The 16,220-nt window shown below is 44.7% G+C and overlaps 1 protein-coding gene across 6 annotated transcripts in view; it reads right to left on the reverse strand.

Annotated features, from left to right (window-relative positions):
• Positions 1 to 924: 924 nt before the first annotated feature.
• SYBU (syntabulin) overlaps positions 925 to 16,220 on the reverse strand; it is a 77,622-nt gene continuing 62,326 nt past the window's right edge. For 4 of the 6 annotated variants that reach the window (XM_007466243.1, XM_007466242.1, XM_007466241.1 and 1 more), the window contains 4 exons: positions 12,895 to 12,997; positions 6,234 to 6,437; positions 5,087 to 5,236; positions 925 to 2,733 (listed from right to left, as the gene is read on the reverse strand). In XM_007466243.1, coding sequence (XP_007466305.1) covers positions 1,656 to 2,733; positions 5,087 to 5,236; positions 6,234 to 6,437; positions 12,895 to 12,997 — 1,535 coding nt within the window. In that variant the 3' untranslated portion in view covers positions 925 to 1,655. The remainder of the gene's footprint in view (positions 2,734 to 5,086; positions 5,237 to 6,233; positions 6,438 to 12,894; positions 12,998 to 16,220) is intronic. The other 2 variants (XM_007466240.1, XM_007466239.1) reach the window with 2 other exon arrangements.

Consider the following 16,220-nt stretch of genomic DNA (forward strand, 5'->3'; position numbering starts at 1 on the left):
ACAGACAGAATGTGAGTTCCCTGAAGGCAGAAGCCTTGTCTGTCTCCTTCGCTATTGACGACAGGCCTAGCGAAGTGCCTAACGTGTGAGCACCCAGTTAAGTATTTGTTGGATGAATTCATTCAACAGCTATTTTTAGAACCCCTACAATATGCCACCTACTGTTCTAAGTGCTTGACATTCTTCTGTGAACAAAACAGAACACAGATCTCTGCCCTCAGAGACCTAGTATTTTAGTGGGGGGGATGGGCAATAAGCAAGACATAGTAAGTGACAATACAGTACATTTAAAGGTGATAAGTGCTGTGGAAGAAGAGTTTCTGGGTGAAAACTTAGGATATTCCCCAGTCTCTTCCATTTGTGTGTAAAGTGGAAAAGTCATTTGCTTTGCAGACCCTTGAAATCTTGGCTTCTAGAGATGGAAGATGAGATCCTGAGCAATCTACCTCTTTAAGGTTCAGCTCCCTTATCTGTAGAGTAGAGTAATACCCATATCACAAGATCGGTGTGAGGAATAAAGTAATACAGATTTAATAGTCTCATCCCTTCCCAGCCACCCACTCTCACCCTATTATTCCAAGGGGAGGATACATACGGTGCAGCATTTTCTCCCTCTCTGAACCCCCAGCATGCTTTAAAACAGAATCAGCCCAACTTTCCTGGAAATACTCAGTATATCCTTACTGAATAAATATGTGGACTAACAAGTATATGGATAATTTCAGAGCAAACAATCAAAGCTACTTGTCTTCAGAAACAATGCTTTTTAAAAGACAGAGTAGGAAGTCCTCACCTTTCTTTAATAATTATTTTTCCCTCTTTATCATTTAATTCCATTTTTACAGATCCCTACTGTTAAAGATGGAAGGATCTGTTTTCCACTTAGTCTTTCTTACCATATGTAAAAGTAAAATCACAGAGACAATTATTTTATAGGAGGATAGAACATTTATTTAAATGGAAACACTATACTTTCATCATGCTGAAGTGTGTGGTTACAAACGATTTTCAATAAAACACTATATATAATAAGCAAAAAATAAGTTAATACAATGTAAACCTTACATATAGTTTCATCAATTAACAGGTTTGAGAACAGACAAGCCGTTTAAGACTTTGGAGCTACATCTAGTAGAAAACTGCAAACACTCAAACCTCATCAACCCCAAGTAAGACACTAAAGAGCTATCAAGACTTCTGCAAACCAGTTACACAAATACATTTTTCTTTTTGGTTACAATCCCCTGCTATGCACAAGACCACTGGAATGCTGTAACAATTACACATTTTAAAACGGCAAAAAGCAAAGCAAGGAGATAACATGCCAGCCTTATAGAAGCTGTCTTGAAAGTGCAAACTTTGCATTTTCTCTACCTGCACCACTAGGATAAGTACGGGTACCTCAGACGACACGACAAGATCGTGAGCATGCTTTCTATACCACACTGGTGGGACATGTACTGGAACCAGGTCTCCATGCCTTCGAAGATACGTCCCGTTTTAAACAGTGAACAGGCTTCAACTAAATATAGTGCAAATCAAATACCGAGGAGCAAAAACGACAGAACAGAGACCGCCACAGGTCGACCCGCTGCTTCTCCACCTAGCATCAGGCCACACGGGACAGACTGGCACACAGAAGTGACATCTTCTGTCTAGGGTTTGATATGACAGGTGGTGCGGCGGAGCGAGTGCAGGGCCACCATGCAGCAGCCCCGCAGCAAGGCCCCGATGTTGTAGATGGGATCCGTTCCACCCCTCTGAGTACTGAACGCCCACAGCACGGTGGGGACCACGGGGGCCGCCACGGCCAGGAGATCCACCAGGAAACTGCTGCTCCAGTACCGCCCCACGATGCCCCCGCCGCACAGCGGGACCAGGCCGTTCAGCCTTTCCTCCGCGGAGACTGCAAAATCCAGCTCTCTCATGAGGCGGTTCCCACGTGCCTCTGGACCCACCTCGGCGGTCGGGGTCTCCACGGGAGACAAAAGGATGGTGGAGTTTGGATTTCTTGGAGTTAAATCGACCACGATGGCAGAGATGGACTCCAGGAAGCTTTCCATCGAGTCGGCCCTGGACTCAGGGGACGTGGAGCTGGAGGGACAGGGGTCCTGGAGCTTGAGCACATGCCGGATGACCTCGGAGACGGCAGGGCTGTAGGGCACCACGTCGGTCTGCACGGCCTGCTCTGCCACCGTGCTGCCCTCTTCCTGACCCTCCAACTCGAGGACCTTTGCCCCAGGGCTGGCACGAAGCAGCTCCAGGTCGCCGGCCTCCACGGTGGTGGCTGTCACCAGCTCATCGAACACATCTGTGCCGTGGCCTGCGCTGTGTTCCCCCAGCAGCTCGCTGTTGGCCCCCGGCCCCTCCGGGGTCAGCGCCTCGGCCGTCGGGCCAGGAGCCGTGCTGAGGGCTAAGCCCTTCTCCGGGGAATCACACGGAAAGTCGAGACACAGCTCATCCCTCAGAGAGCCACTGTGCGCCATCTCCATGCTCTGAAGTAGAGACTCCAGCTTCTTGTTTTGAATGTTTATGTCCACAAAATATTTCTGAATGCCTTTGTCCTTATCGGCCAAGCTGCTCCTCATTGTTTCGATGACCTGTTTGAGCTGTTGGATCTCCTTCCTGGCTTCCTTGAGGGCCAGCTGGGCCTCCACCCGGTGGCACTCTTCTTCAATCCAGTCCTCCCGCATTCGCGCCAGCTGGGACTTCAGCTCCACGATCTCACTCTCCCTAGAGCCAGAGGAGACAAGCCCTGCTCAGAAGAAGGCCAACTGTGAAGCAGGCAGCAAGCAATTCTGGCGCCCAGCCCAGCCCATGCTCTCCCACCGGAAACATACAGGTTAAATCAGTTTTGAAATTTTATTAGCCCTGAACTGCCCCCTTAACTGTAAAACAGCTAAAATAATAACAGTAACTAGAATCAGAATAAAAAATGCTATTATTGTTTTTTTTTTTTTTTTTTTTTTTTTTTTTTTCTTTTTGAGTGCCCACCATATGTCTGATATTTCACTAAGTACTTTTCAGGCATTATCCTCTATTCGATACAGACAGACCTCGTTTTACTGCACTTTGCTGTATCGTGCTTTGCAGATAGTGTCTTTTTTTTTTTTTTACAAATTGAAGGTTTGTGGCAACCCTGCTTTGTCAGACGCTGGTTAGCATTTTTTAGCAATTAAGGTATTTTAAAATTAAGGTTTGTGCATTGTTTTTAGATATAATGCTATTGCACCCTTAGTAGACTCTAGTGTAGTGAAATAACTTTTATATGTGATGAGAAGTGAAAAAATTCATATGACGCACTTTATTGCAATATTTGCTTTATTGCAGTGGTCTGGAACCAAACCTGCAACATCTCTGAGGTAGTCCTGTATTTAATATTGGAAATTGTTTTATTAGAACACATCAGTGTCTCTTAGCTTGCTTTTATCTCCATAGTCTACTCTTTCCTATGTCCACAAAACAATTTGTGGAAGGAAAGTCCGTATCACTTTTAATTACCTATCAAAGGCAGAAGGCAGACTGATAAGCTTTAGCAGTGCAAAGCAGTTCTGATCATATACCAATGATAACTCCTTAACAATTTATTTAAATCATAAAAAGCTACATGTTGCAAGGACTTTGTGAAATGTTGATCACTCTATCTCCTCTCAGGCAAGATGACACTGGATCCATCCTACATGAAGGGAATCTATTATTTTTTTTTTTAGATCCTTCACAGGACCCTATTTCCAGATATTTGTCAAAAAATTCTTCCTTACATATAATTTCTTCATAGTCCGCATAAATATATGTCCTCATATTCTCAGTGTTTATGAAGACCAGGTAGTCAGGACCCTGACACATTTGAAGAGATGCTGTAAGTATTTTGCTTCTTTAAGTTTAGGCTTGACTCTTCTCCAGTTTCACTGCCTTCCCATACCTCCCTCCCATGACTATTCAAACCCTCCCATAGATTCCTCAAATCATAAACCAAAGACTTCCAGGGCTTCCCTGGTGGCGCAGTGGTTGGGAGTCCGCCTGCCAATGCAGGGGACGTGGGTTCGTGCCCCGGTCCAGGAGGATCCCACGTGCCGCGGAGCAGCTGGGCCCGTGAGCCATGGCCGCTGAGCCTGCGCGTCCGGAGCCTGTGCTCCGCAGCGGGAGAGGCCACAACAGTGAGAGGCCTGTGTATCGCAAAAAAAAAACACAAAAAAACAAACACAAAGACTTCCAGAAAGTAGGGTCTGACTCATGTCACTCTTACCATGAGTTCAAAGCCACTCTGGTCAGAGCTCTGCTTGTCAACTGCAAAATGACAGGGAAAAACCATCAAGCAGAAAATCTGGCCTGTCCCAAGATGTCAGAAGTCTCTTCTCTCTGGGATAAGATCTCTTAAGCTGGGGCTGTATTTTTTTTTTTTTTTAATTACCGTAACACTTGGCCTAGAATAATGAACCTCTTCCTTCAGCACAGAAATAGCTTGTAGGAATCACAATGGACAAGGCCATCCACTCTCTCACAGAGATAAACAGGGCTTCACAGGGGCCAACTGTGTGTGACCCATTCTGCTGGAAGTATGGGATTGTTCCTGCAAGTGTTCCCGCCATTTAAATATAGTCACACACACACCCGATTTTTCACGTCAAAGCTGGACACACATGGGCTTCCCTGGTGGCGCAGTGAGAGTCCGCCTGCTGATGCAGGGGACATGGGTTCGTGCCCCAGTCCAGGAGGATCCCATGCCGCGGAGCGGCTGGGCCCATGAGCCATGGCCGCTGAGCCTGCGCGTCCGGAGTCTGTGCTCGACAACGGGAGAGGCCACAGCAGTGAGAGGCCCGCGGGCCGCAAAAAAAAAAAAAAAAAAAAAAAAGCTGGACACACCCAGAAAAAGCAGAGGATCCCTTCCAATGCAGGAGGGTTCCCTGGACCCCTGAAACAGCCAAATCACACAGGATTATAAAATAGCTCTTTTGAGAGACTGATTTAAGAAATCTGAAAGAAATTAAATAAAGTCATTTGTCTTCTTTTCTTGTGTGGGTTCATATTTCATTTTATGGAAAAAGAAAATGTCCTAAACCGCAGCGTGCAAGGAACGTGGATTCACCTCTCATGCAGTCGGCGCTCAGACTCCTTGAGCCTGGTCTTCAGGTGTCTCACTGTAACCTCCTTCTGCTGCAGAGGAGTCAAGTACTGCTCTGGATTTGGGGGTTTGACACCATGATTTTCACCACAGGACATGTACCTTCCAGATCGTCTGAAACGAAGTAGTGACATGTTACTTTTTCTATAAAAAGAAAAGTTAAGGCACAGCTAACAGGTTGAGAAGAAATGGCAGCCGTTTGCTGAGACCTTAAACCCCAGCAGCGTATCACCTCACTTCAGAAGGGGGACAATAATCCACCTGCCAATCTTAGGACTGTTCAAACTGGGAAGATTGGGGGTGGGGTGTTTGTGGAGGGGGCGGGGACAGGGGAGAGGGAGATTTTCTGTGGCCTAGGGATGATCTCATATAAAACAATGCACAATTGTCCACGGGCCTGCCTGGCAGTTCAGAGTAACAGGCTATTATGTTAAAGGACAGTGAGTAGGGGCAGGTGGGAGGGCAGGAGGGAGCGAGGTGACCTCGCTTCCACACAATGTGCCACTTGCCTAAAGGTCCCGATTGTTGTTAGTTGAATTCATATTGTTCTGACATCAGTCCCTGGTGTGAGTGTGCTGACTTGGTGGAAACGTTCGTTCTTCTGGAGGGAAAAAGGCTAGTCCAGTCTCACCAGATAGGTTTTGTGAGAGAGGCGCCCAGTGCTCTACAGAACTTCCCTTGCTGGAATCTTGGCCCCTCTTAGGGCTGGCCAAGAGTTACTGCTCTATTCCCAGTGCTTTACACAGTACTGGGCACAACGTGGTGCTCAATAAACATCTGGTGTTTGAATGAATGAGCAAACACACGAATGGCTCTTCTCTGTTTGGAGGGAAATGCATAGGACCCTCCTACTGCCGCTGTGCCATTTTTTCTGCCTAGCCAGGAACTCCTGGGACTGCGGGACCTTATTAGAAATGAAACTGTGGCTCGTGTCCTTTCTGCAGCAGCCCTTGAAGGATTAGCTGAGTGTGGGAAAGGAAAGAGAAGTGTTGTATGACAGAATAAGGCAGGGGATCAAGAGTTGTATCATTTAAAAAAAATTTTTTTTAAAGAGAAGCTTACCAAGTAGGACAAACTAAGAGTCATGAATTGGGAGATAGACGGCACTCACCTCATGACAGGGCTGCAGTCACTTCCCTTGTAGGAGCCGGAGTTGCTGCTACTGGGGGAAGAAGGCGCATAACTGGGATGGATGTTAACGGGACTCAGCTGATTCCTGCAGAGCATGGACAGAAGGTCCTTCTCCCGTGGGGAGGGTGGGCTGTTGCCAGTCTTGTATGATGGAGCTCCATTGCTCCGCCCATGGGGACCTCGACTGGGAGAGAAGCATGAAGAATGTTAGAATCCTTGGGGCTGTAGATACCCAAATGCGAACGCTTTGTTCCTTCTTAAAAGCTAGTCACCACTGAGGAAATCCAATCTATAGGGTTGAAAAGGGTAACATACTTATTACAGCAATTTGGCTTTATGAGTGGCCTTCCCACCTGCCCGATATTTTCTCTCCTGTGTCACCAGCACAGGCAACCTCTCCCTCTTCTACTCTGTCAAATAGTTTCTGACCATAGATTAAACCCAGCTGCCTGCTAAGAACACAAACCAGGTAAAATATTGATTTGGTTTCGTTTCGTTCCAGAGGCCATTTTGAAGATGTGGCTTTTGTTCCAGTATACCTGTTTCTGCGTAAAAATATTCAGGTTTGGCTCATGTTGGGTAAAAAAATTAGGGTGTTTCATTTGGAGGATGGGGGAAAAGGGGTTTGCCCGTAAAGAAGGAAAAAACAGGATAAATATAACCCACATAAATGTATCGTCTATAATTTTAACCACCTATTTTTTTTTCTTTTTCTTTACATCCCCAATGACATAGCACAACCTTTATCATTTAACTGCTAAAACGTTAGCCCCCTTTTTTTCCCTGCCTCTTCTCTTGCCCCTCCAGCAAGGAGGCCGTCCCTGTGGTGAGAGTGGCTTTTCCAATATGGAATTTGAGTATCGCTGGCCTCCTCAAAGCCACTCAGTGATTTCCCCGCAGCCTCCAGAATAAAGGCCAGACCCCTTAATACAGCTCACAAGGTCTGACCCCACCACCCCATCCAACGCATCCTCTGCTGTTCCTCCCCCTGCATTCCAGATGATGTACAGTTTCCTGATGGTCCACGCTCTCCATCATCTTTTTATTATTCTCTCTGCCTAGAATTGTTCTTCTTCTCCTACCCTGAGCCTCTGGGTACCTCCTACTTCAAGACTGATGGGAACCTACTCCAAGCAGCCTTCTCTGGACCCCTCACTCCCTCGGCCAGTGTAGGTGCTGTTCGCCGGTGCTTTCCAACACCCTGTGCAGGCTTCACCATGGAAATTATCACAGTGCATCACCACAGCACGTCTGTCTGTCTTTTCCACTAGACTAGGGCATCCTGAGGGCAGAAACATCCCCACTACCTCCTGGCACATGCTAGGTTCTTCCTAAATGACTGCTAAGGGAATAAACTGGGTTGAAGTCCTGGCACTGCCACTTACTAGGAACTTAGGCAAGTAAGCCACTTAATATTGGGGATATATGATAACTTTCACAGAGTTGATGTGCAAATAAATCAAAGAATGGATGTTGAGTACACTGGACAAGCTGTTAAGGGCAATTCAACTGCAGGGTACTGTTTCTGGATAAACTGTTTGAAGTTCCCTGTTAATCTAGTTCCATTAAATTTGATACCCTGGAGTATAAGGAAGCATCTAGAGAATGTTGAAATTACTGTAAATAGGGTAGCACATCCATGTCAGGAATATATCTTGCTGACATTACAAGGAAACCAAAGGGAACAAGATACTTTTCATATAGCAGGACTTATTTTTGTCAATCCCTCTTTGCAATTTTGATTACAGCTGTATCCAACGGACACATCTCACTGAGAAACATGAGTGAATGTGAGGATGAGTGTGTGTGTGGGTCTGCTTGGCTCCAAAATCACAATTACTTACTTAAAATCGAATACAATTTGAACTAGCAGTCAACCCAGTAAATCACATATAAATGAAACATCACCAAATTCTGAAGTTAAAAAGTTCTTTCCTTTTGAAATCATCCACATGGACTCTGCCTCCTTTTTTGTGAGAAGAGGACATTTTATATGGAACAGATGGGCTGGTGGCTTTGTGACAAACCAACTTCAGCAGTTCTTTGGTGGGTGTGAGGCAGAAAAGAATAGGTACTCTGGCTTGGATGTGCCTCTCTATGCTTCACTTCTGTTGGCCTGACTATTTCTTAATGTGGCTATGAGAAAGATGGAGAGTCAACCATTACAAGTTAGGAGAAAGAGTAAAGAGCTATCCCTCATGTGGACCTGGGGAATTCTACTCTGAGTTAACCTTTGCTGAGAACCTTCTGTGACCCAAGCCTTGTTGCAGGTGCTCTATGAACACTGTTTCACTTCATTTTGGCCATCATGGCAATAAGGCTTATAGCAATAAGACTGGTGCAGTGATCATTTCCCTTTTATATTATGTGAAATACAGGCAGTACTCAGTTATGTGAAATAACTGAGGCTCAGGGGAAAAAAAAACTGGTTCAAGAACTCACAGCTCCACTGGGATTTAAATCCAGGTCTCAACTCTACAGAAATGTCTCCAGCTTTATACAAATGGAATATATTGTTTGGGTCTTGTAAACAGGTATATTAGGTACTGGCTAGGTATGTGGTTATTACCTGAAGAATTTACCACCGACTTCTTTAGTCTGACGCATGACTAAGATGCACGATTAGTGACATACAAATTAAATGAGATGAGGATTTTGTAAGAACTCATCTGCTGTACAGAAAAGAGCAAAAACTCTTCAAACTATCAAACATTACTAAGGTATGATTGAGTCTTGAAATATATTTCAGGAAATGAGTTATTAGGCTGTTTGTGATAGCTAACTTTTAAAAAAGAAACTACATGCTTTATCAGTTCTGTTCCTTACATTTAGTTTAGTTCAAATGCTAACATATGTGGGTACAAACTCATTGTGGATGATAATAAAAAACATTTGCAATGGAGAAGACAGGATTCCATGTTTGTCAAGGCCATGCACAGGCAAATCTGACGCTACCTTCCTAGCTCTCCCCAAATCCCTTGGTCTGATGGACAAAAAGAATGCAGCCCACAGAGAGGAGATAGAATTCTGGTACCCCTCCCCCTTCCTGCAAATCTGAACCAGTAACTGGAAAGTGAGAGAAAGGGAAAAGTGAAGAAGGGATCCTCAGAAGGCGCCCAGGTGACTCTCTATTCTCCAGGCATTGCCCTTTCCTTCAGGTAACGTCCTCACCCTCACCGTCACTGTCACCACCACCATCACCATCACCATGCTCACCACCACTGTTATGGGCTGAATGGTGTCCTCCCCAAATTCGCAGGTGGAAGCCCTAACCCCCAGTACCTAAGAATGTGACTGTATTTGGAAACAGGGCTTTAAAAAAGGCATTTATGCTAAAATGAGGCCCGTAGGGTAGGCCCTAATCCCAATTTGACTAGTGCCCTTATAGGAAGAGGAAATTTGGACACAGGCAGGCACAGAGAAAAGACTAGGTGAGGAAACAGGGACAAGCCAAGGAGCAAGGCCTACAAGCCAAGGAGCAAGGCCTCCACGGAAGCCAGTCCTGCTGACACCTCGATCTTGGACCTCTAGCTTCCAGAATTGTGAGAAAGTACATTTCTGTTGTTTAACCCACCCAGTCTACGGTATTTTGTTATAACAGCCTGAGCAAACTAATACGATCATATTCACCACCACCACCACCACCATCAGCGGCAACAGCGGCAGCATCTTGCCCATTAGTGTTATTTTTATCACTATTGACTAAAACAACCATGTAATGGCTCTTTTCCTGAGTTCTGGGCACTGTGTTAAGCACTCATATCTATCAGTTCATTTAAATCAGTGAGGTAGATGCCATTATTACCCCATTTTCCAGAACAGGAAACTGAGGCTCGGGGCCCTGGGTCTTGCACCTAATAAGCAATGGATGCTGAACTCAAGCCCAGGTCCATCTGACTCCAAATCCTGAGCTTTTTTTTTTTTCTTCTTCTTACTTCTCTCTGCCTCTGATTAAGATTAGAGTTTTAGCTTTGTTGTTGTTGTTTTTAAATTAATTTATTTTTGGCTGCATTGGGTCTTCGTTGCTGTGCACGGGCTTTCTCTAGTTGCGGCGAGCGGGGGCTACTGTTTGTTGTGGTGCGTGGGTCTCTCATTGTGGTGGCTTCTCTTGTTGCAGAGCACGGGCTCTAGGTATGCAGGTTTCAGTAGTTGTGGCACGCGGACCCTAGAGCGCAGGCTCAGTAGTTGTGGCGCACGGGCTTAGTTGCTCCGCGGCATGTGGGATCTTCCTGGACCAGGGCTCGAACCCGCGTCCCCTGCATTGGCAGGCGGATTTTAACCATTGCGCCACCAGGGAAGCCCTAGGGTTCTAGTTTAAGAAAGAAAACTCCTCAGAAATATCAGCAGAGTTGGCCTTCTCTAAGAAGAGATGGTTTGTAACTCTTTTAAGTTTTGTTTTTAAAACTGCCTGTCAAAAACATTCCTTCCAACTACCCTGTCCTTCATTTCCCCCACCCCTTCACCACATGTTCCTGCTAGCCTTCCTCCCAGGATCTAATTCTCCACAAAGAAAATTCATTTACTACAGGAGGAACCAGCCAATTAAAAGGATCATAAGTTATTTTAAAGTTTTGCATGGTACCCGGCCCATCTAAAGGAGCTATCCTCAAAGCATGGTCCTGTAGAATACACAGATTACGTGAAACACCTGAGATGCTCCAGACCAGGTATCTACTGATGGTGCTCTGTACCTGGGTCAGATAAAAAAAGTGAACATAACGGATAGAACATTTGCCTATTTCAATTTCCTATTGACCATATATCTATTATGCATATTAGTCTATTAAGCATATATCTGATTTGCACATAATTTATATTTAACGACTTTATGTTTAACACATCAATTTTTCATCACTGAGAGAATTCATGGATTCCAGACTAGAATATTTTCTCTAAGTCACTCAGTATAACTGACATTACCTTGGAATTTAACCACAAACACAAATTCCTTTGAAATGCTTAACAAAATTGGCTTGCTCTTCAGGCCGTTTCTTTTCTCCTTTGCCTCTCTGTTCTTCGATGCCTTGTACCAATGGGTATGTGGTAATTTCTTGAATGGGTGAGATAAATGGCTTATTCTCAGAGCAAGCCACATCTGATTTGTACAGAGAATGTTTATAGTTACATCCTGTGATCCCAGAGGCACTTTATTTCCAAAATAAATGGTATTTATCTATTTTGAAGAACAACTGTGCTTCTTCACTGTGGACTTCACTCTTTAGTTACAAGTTTGTTTTTTAACAATAAAACTCTGCACTGGGGCTCTCAGGTCCCTTTATAAATATCAGCCATATCTTCTGCTCACCTAAGAGAAGTGGGAAACATTTGCTTGCTCAGTCCTGGAAATGCAAGCTTTTAGAAACTAAACAGCTTTTCTTCAGCAAGGAACCTTAAAAATCATGTGGTCCAATCGCCTTTTTACACATTTGGACACTGCGGCCCAGGACAGTCAAGTGACAGTCACCCCTGTGTTGTGTGGATCACTCCATCGCTTTGTTCAGGTCCCTGCCCAGAGCTCACCTCATCACAGTGTCTCCAGGAACCAGCCTATCTAGAATATACCAAACATCCTATTACCCTCCATATCCTTTCCCTGTATTTAAAAATATATATATTATTTATATGCATTTATTATCCTTCTTTCTCTACTAGAATGAAAATAGTTTTTCATAAGTTTTGTTTACTGCCCTATCTCTAGAAACTGCCTCACAGTAGATGCTCAATAAATACGTATTGAATGAATAAATGAAGCCACTGACGGCAGCAGAGAATCCTGGGGCTGACTAGCTGTCCCGCCAAACGTGAACAGTGGCTCCCATTTCCCTCACAGACCTTCTCTCCCCCAGTCCAAACAGCACCAATGGCGAACACCTGCTGATGTTTCAAGCAATGACCTCACACTTTACCTGAATTAACTAATTTAACCCTAACAATAAACGCTACCAGGTGGGTATGACTGTAGCCCTACTTTCCAGGTGAGAAAACTGAGGCGAAGAGAAGTTGAGCAACTTGCTCAGGGCCACACAGCCTGTAGATGGTGGAGCTGGCATTCAAACCAAGGTAGCCTGGCTCCAGAGCCCTCACACTTAGCTATTCTGTTCTACTGCCTCCTTCGGTGGGTAGGGGGCACCCAGGCCTATGAACTCCAAACTTTCTTCACCCCTTCCCCACGTGAACGTTGGAGGTGGCCAGAGGGTCACTATGCTTCTTTCACAAAGACGAAAAAGGAAGCTCTGCTAGAGGAAAGAAAGGATGAAGTGAGAGGCTTTGCAGCTAAGAGGACAGATTCATGAAGGGGCGGAAGGGTGGGAAGTGGGAGCCGACTAGCCTGATCCTCAGGTGAGCACACAGGTGGGTGAGGGAAGGAGAGAGACGGGAGGGAAGGCGCCGGGGCTGCACGAGAGGGCGTCGCGGGCGGAGGAACACAGGGCAACCACGTCGTGACGAACGTAGGTGAGGCTGGGAAAAGTACCAACTGCGGATCACTGTAAAAACCAGCCAAGCAAAAAGCACTCACTGAATAAGCATAAAATCGGAACGCACAGTAATCCAGGTGGTTCTAGAGAAACATAACGTACAGGTCAGTCGCCCGCGTAACGCGTCTTAACAATTACAGAGCAGGGGGCAGGAGGCCGGCCTACTTGCGTGAGAAAGAGGACCGCTTGCTTCCCGCAGCAGACATGTGGACCTCAGGCGCCGAGATGCTGCCCGTGCTGCTCGAGGAGCTAAAATCGGCTTCGCTACCTGAAAAACAAAGGGGGAGAGAAGCATGAAGGAAATGAAACCCGAGAACACGCTGGCCAGTTCCCTGCCCTCCGACGTCCCTGGCTCCCCGCTTTTGCACACGGACTTGGCAAGTGGCCGGATTCCAGCGCTCCCAGGCTCCCAGCGTTTTCCGCAAAGCAGACGAGAGAAGGCGCAGGAATGAGGTGGTCGTTTCATAAGCACAGCTTGGGAGCACAGTGAGGCAGGTTTCATAGATGCCGGCTTCCTGCAGAGAGGAGCAGCGATGCCGAGGGTCCGGCCCCAGTGCCCGTCTCTCCCTGTGCGCCAGCACTCCCGGGAACATCAACGTGCCGGCCCCAATGTTCAGCAGAATGAAAAGCCTGCTCGTCACCCCCAAAGAAGTTTTTCCCAGAGAGTTTATCTTTAGGCTTTGTAGTCGTCTAGCCGTACTTGAGTTTGGCAGGTTAGGGTCTGGAGATAAGCAACCGTCTAGAAGCTGTCATGGGGAAAGCCTGGGCTCCAGATAACTGCTCCAACCGGCACTATCTGATTATCCACCTTCTCTGGCTGCAGCTGCAGTTTTTCTATGAAGAACAGAACCTTAACAAATAGCAGGAACCGAACATTTCCAAAGAGAGTGAAAAAAGTTCACAGTGACAGTGACAGAAGCTGTGAATGAAATTGAAATTTGAATAGTTTTGGGGGTGAGTGGAGGGGTTTATTAGTTTACAAATATCACGTTACATTTGAGCACAGACTAGAGTTCAGTATGTAATTGGAAACATGCTGTGTGGTAGAATAACTAATATAAATTCATTTTTAACAAAAAAATACATAGTTCTGAAACAGTAATAATGAAAACATTCCATGGATTGCCTGGGGAAGTGCAGGGGCCACGGAAGAGGTAACAGAACAACAGGAGGAAGAGAACCAGGATTTTCTTTTTTTTAAAGAAGAAATTCCAGATGTTTTTGGAAAAATCAATCTGATAGGTACACAATTTTATTTGACCTTGTTTCTCAACTCCTGTGCCACAATTGGTGACTCTTCTGGTCTAAAACCCAAAGCCAGATCACATTTCTGAGTTGAGGAAAATATGAATAATCTAAATCCCTTGCATTTCTAACAAGCAGTGATCAGTAATCATCATTTATTGATGATCGCAAGTCTTTATTGACAGCACACTAGGTTCCAGGCCCTGTTCAAAATTCTTTCTATACTTTGTATCTGTTAATCTTGACAGCTTTGTAAGGCAGATATTAATCTCACTCTTCTACTATTGAGGAAACCAAAGCTGATTTACTTGTCCAAGACTTGTGGGTGATGAATCCTGTCCAGGACCAAATCCCATAATACCCCTGTGATAACATGTCCTCAGGAAGGCAGTGGTTAGAAGCAGGGGCAGGAGAGGTTCCTCCATCAACTGCCATCTCCCTCACAGTCAAGATGAGCCATAGAGACAAGATGCAGCCAGACCAGCCCACTGGTGGACAGGTGCTCTCACTAATGGGGTGTTTTAGTGTTGCTGGAGGGGAACGTCAATGACAGCAAGGCAAAGAGAGAGAAAAATCCCTTCCCTGGTTTCTAGGACCTCTCAGGAAGGTCAGCCTCTTCTGGGAAATAGATCAAGAAGGACCCCTTAGTGCAGATGACAGCAGTGAATCCCAACTCCCGCAGAATTCTGGGAGGATTAAGGTAGCAATTTATCAGAACTGGGACTGGCTATTCCTTCCGGATTTCAGAGACTTTGTCTAATGATGTAATGAACGCCCAGAAGCTCCCTGAACCTAATTAGTTGCCTCTGAGTAATGTGTTGGCCAACCTGTAGTATTTAACAGTCTCAAGGACTCATGATTGGTAGTGCTATCCAGGAACACACTAGTCCTGACAGCCTAATTCAACCAGCCTTGTCTGCTAGTACATTACCAGGCTGGTTATTAAATGATAGAGGTGGACAGTTTTCAAAAATAGATCCTATGGTTGCAGCCACCAGGTGTAAGATATTATTTTCTAATGTAAAATTATTACTCCGAAACACCCAATTTTCACTCTTTAAAAGGTATGCAGAAATCCATCAATTACAATTTAACTGCCTGCATAAAAACGGAAATTCTAGAACAGAAAGAGACAATTGCTGAAAATCCATTGTTACCTCACGATGCCTCTGATCTGCAGTAATTATGTACCCTGAACTGAAGGGACAACTTTGTTCTAAACTTTATTGCTCCTGGCACTCAATATATTGACTCTTTACTGTTTGAGTACTATGATAGTGAAAACTGTATATGCTACTTAACTATTTCTGTTTATGATTTTTAAAAATATAAACTATTTCCAGTTTGCTTATTGCCATGTAAAGTCCATGCACTCTTTTTAAGGGATACACAGAAAAGTCAATTTTACTGTGTGATCTGAATATATTCTCCCCATTTACTAAGAAAACTCAGAATAAGGCTGGAGGCCTGAAAACCTCTTATTTACCTATTATCTGGCAACAAAGATACCGGGAGTGAGAGGCACTCCTTAATGCATTTCCTTTAAACAGTGTATGCAACTAGGTGATTGTCATGGGTGCTGTATGTAGTTCAGTGCTCTTTTGGGTTACTAGAATCATACAAAGAGAGTTCCTAACCTAAAAACATAGGCCCTGAGTCAGACAGCCCAGGTTCAAATCCCACCTCTACTGCTTGCTAGATGGAAGACGTAGGCACATTACTTCACCTCTCTCTGCCTCAATTTCTTAATCTGTGAAATGGAGATTAATGATCATAGCACCTGCCTTGTAGGGTTATTGTAAGCAATGAATATCCATCTGCCATGTTAGAAAAACACCTGATCTGTTGTAAGCTCTCAATAAATGTTAGCTGTTATTATTATTCTACAGGGGTTAAAAAGACAACTTTTATTATACTGTACATCTCCTTTGTGGAAAATTTAGAAAATAGCAATGATGCAGAGGGAAAACTATAGTCTATAATTCCATCACCAAAAAATAACCTTTTGGCATGTAACTATTCAGCATTCATACTTAATACATTATTATGTAACCTAATTGTTTTTCTTTTAATATGTGAATATCTTTAAAACATGGCACATTTTGTTTTATTAAATCAATGAATATGTAGGCTATGTCCAATTTTTCTATCATTAGAAGCAAAAACTATGTGCCAGAAACCATCCTGAGCATCTTTTACATATGAATTCATTTATTTCTCATGACAGGACAGACCCTGTGAAGTAG

The sequence above is a fragment of the Lipotes vexillifer genome, unplaced genomic scaffold (assembly GCF_000442215.2).
Source record: "Lipotes vexillifer unplaced genomic scaffold, Lipotes_vexillifer_v1.1 scaffold508, whole genome shotgun sequence".
NCBI lineage: Eukaryota > Metazoa > Chordata > Mammalia > Artiodactyla > Lipotidae > Lipotes > Lipotes vexillifer.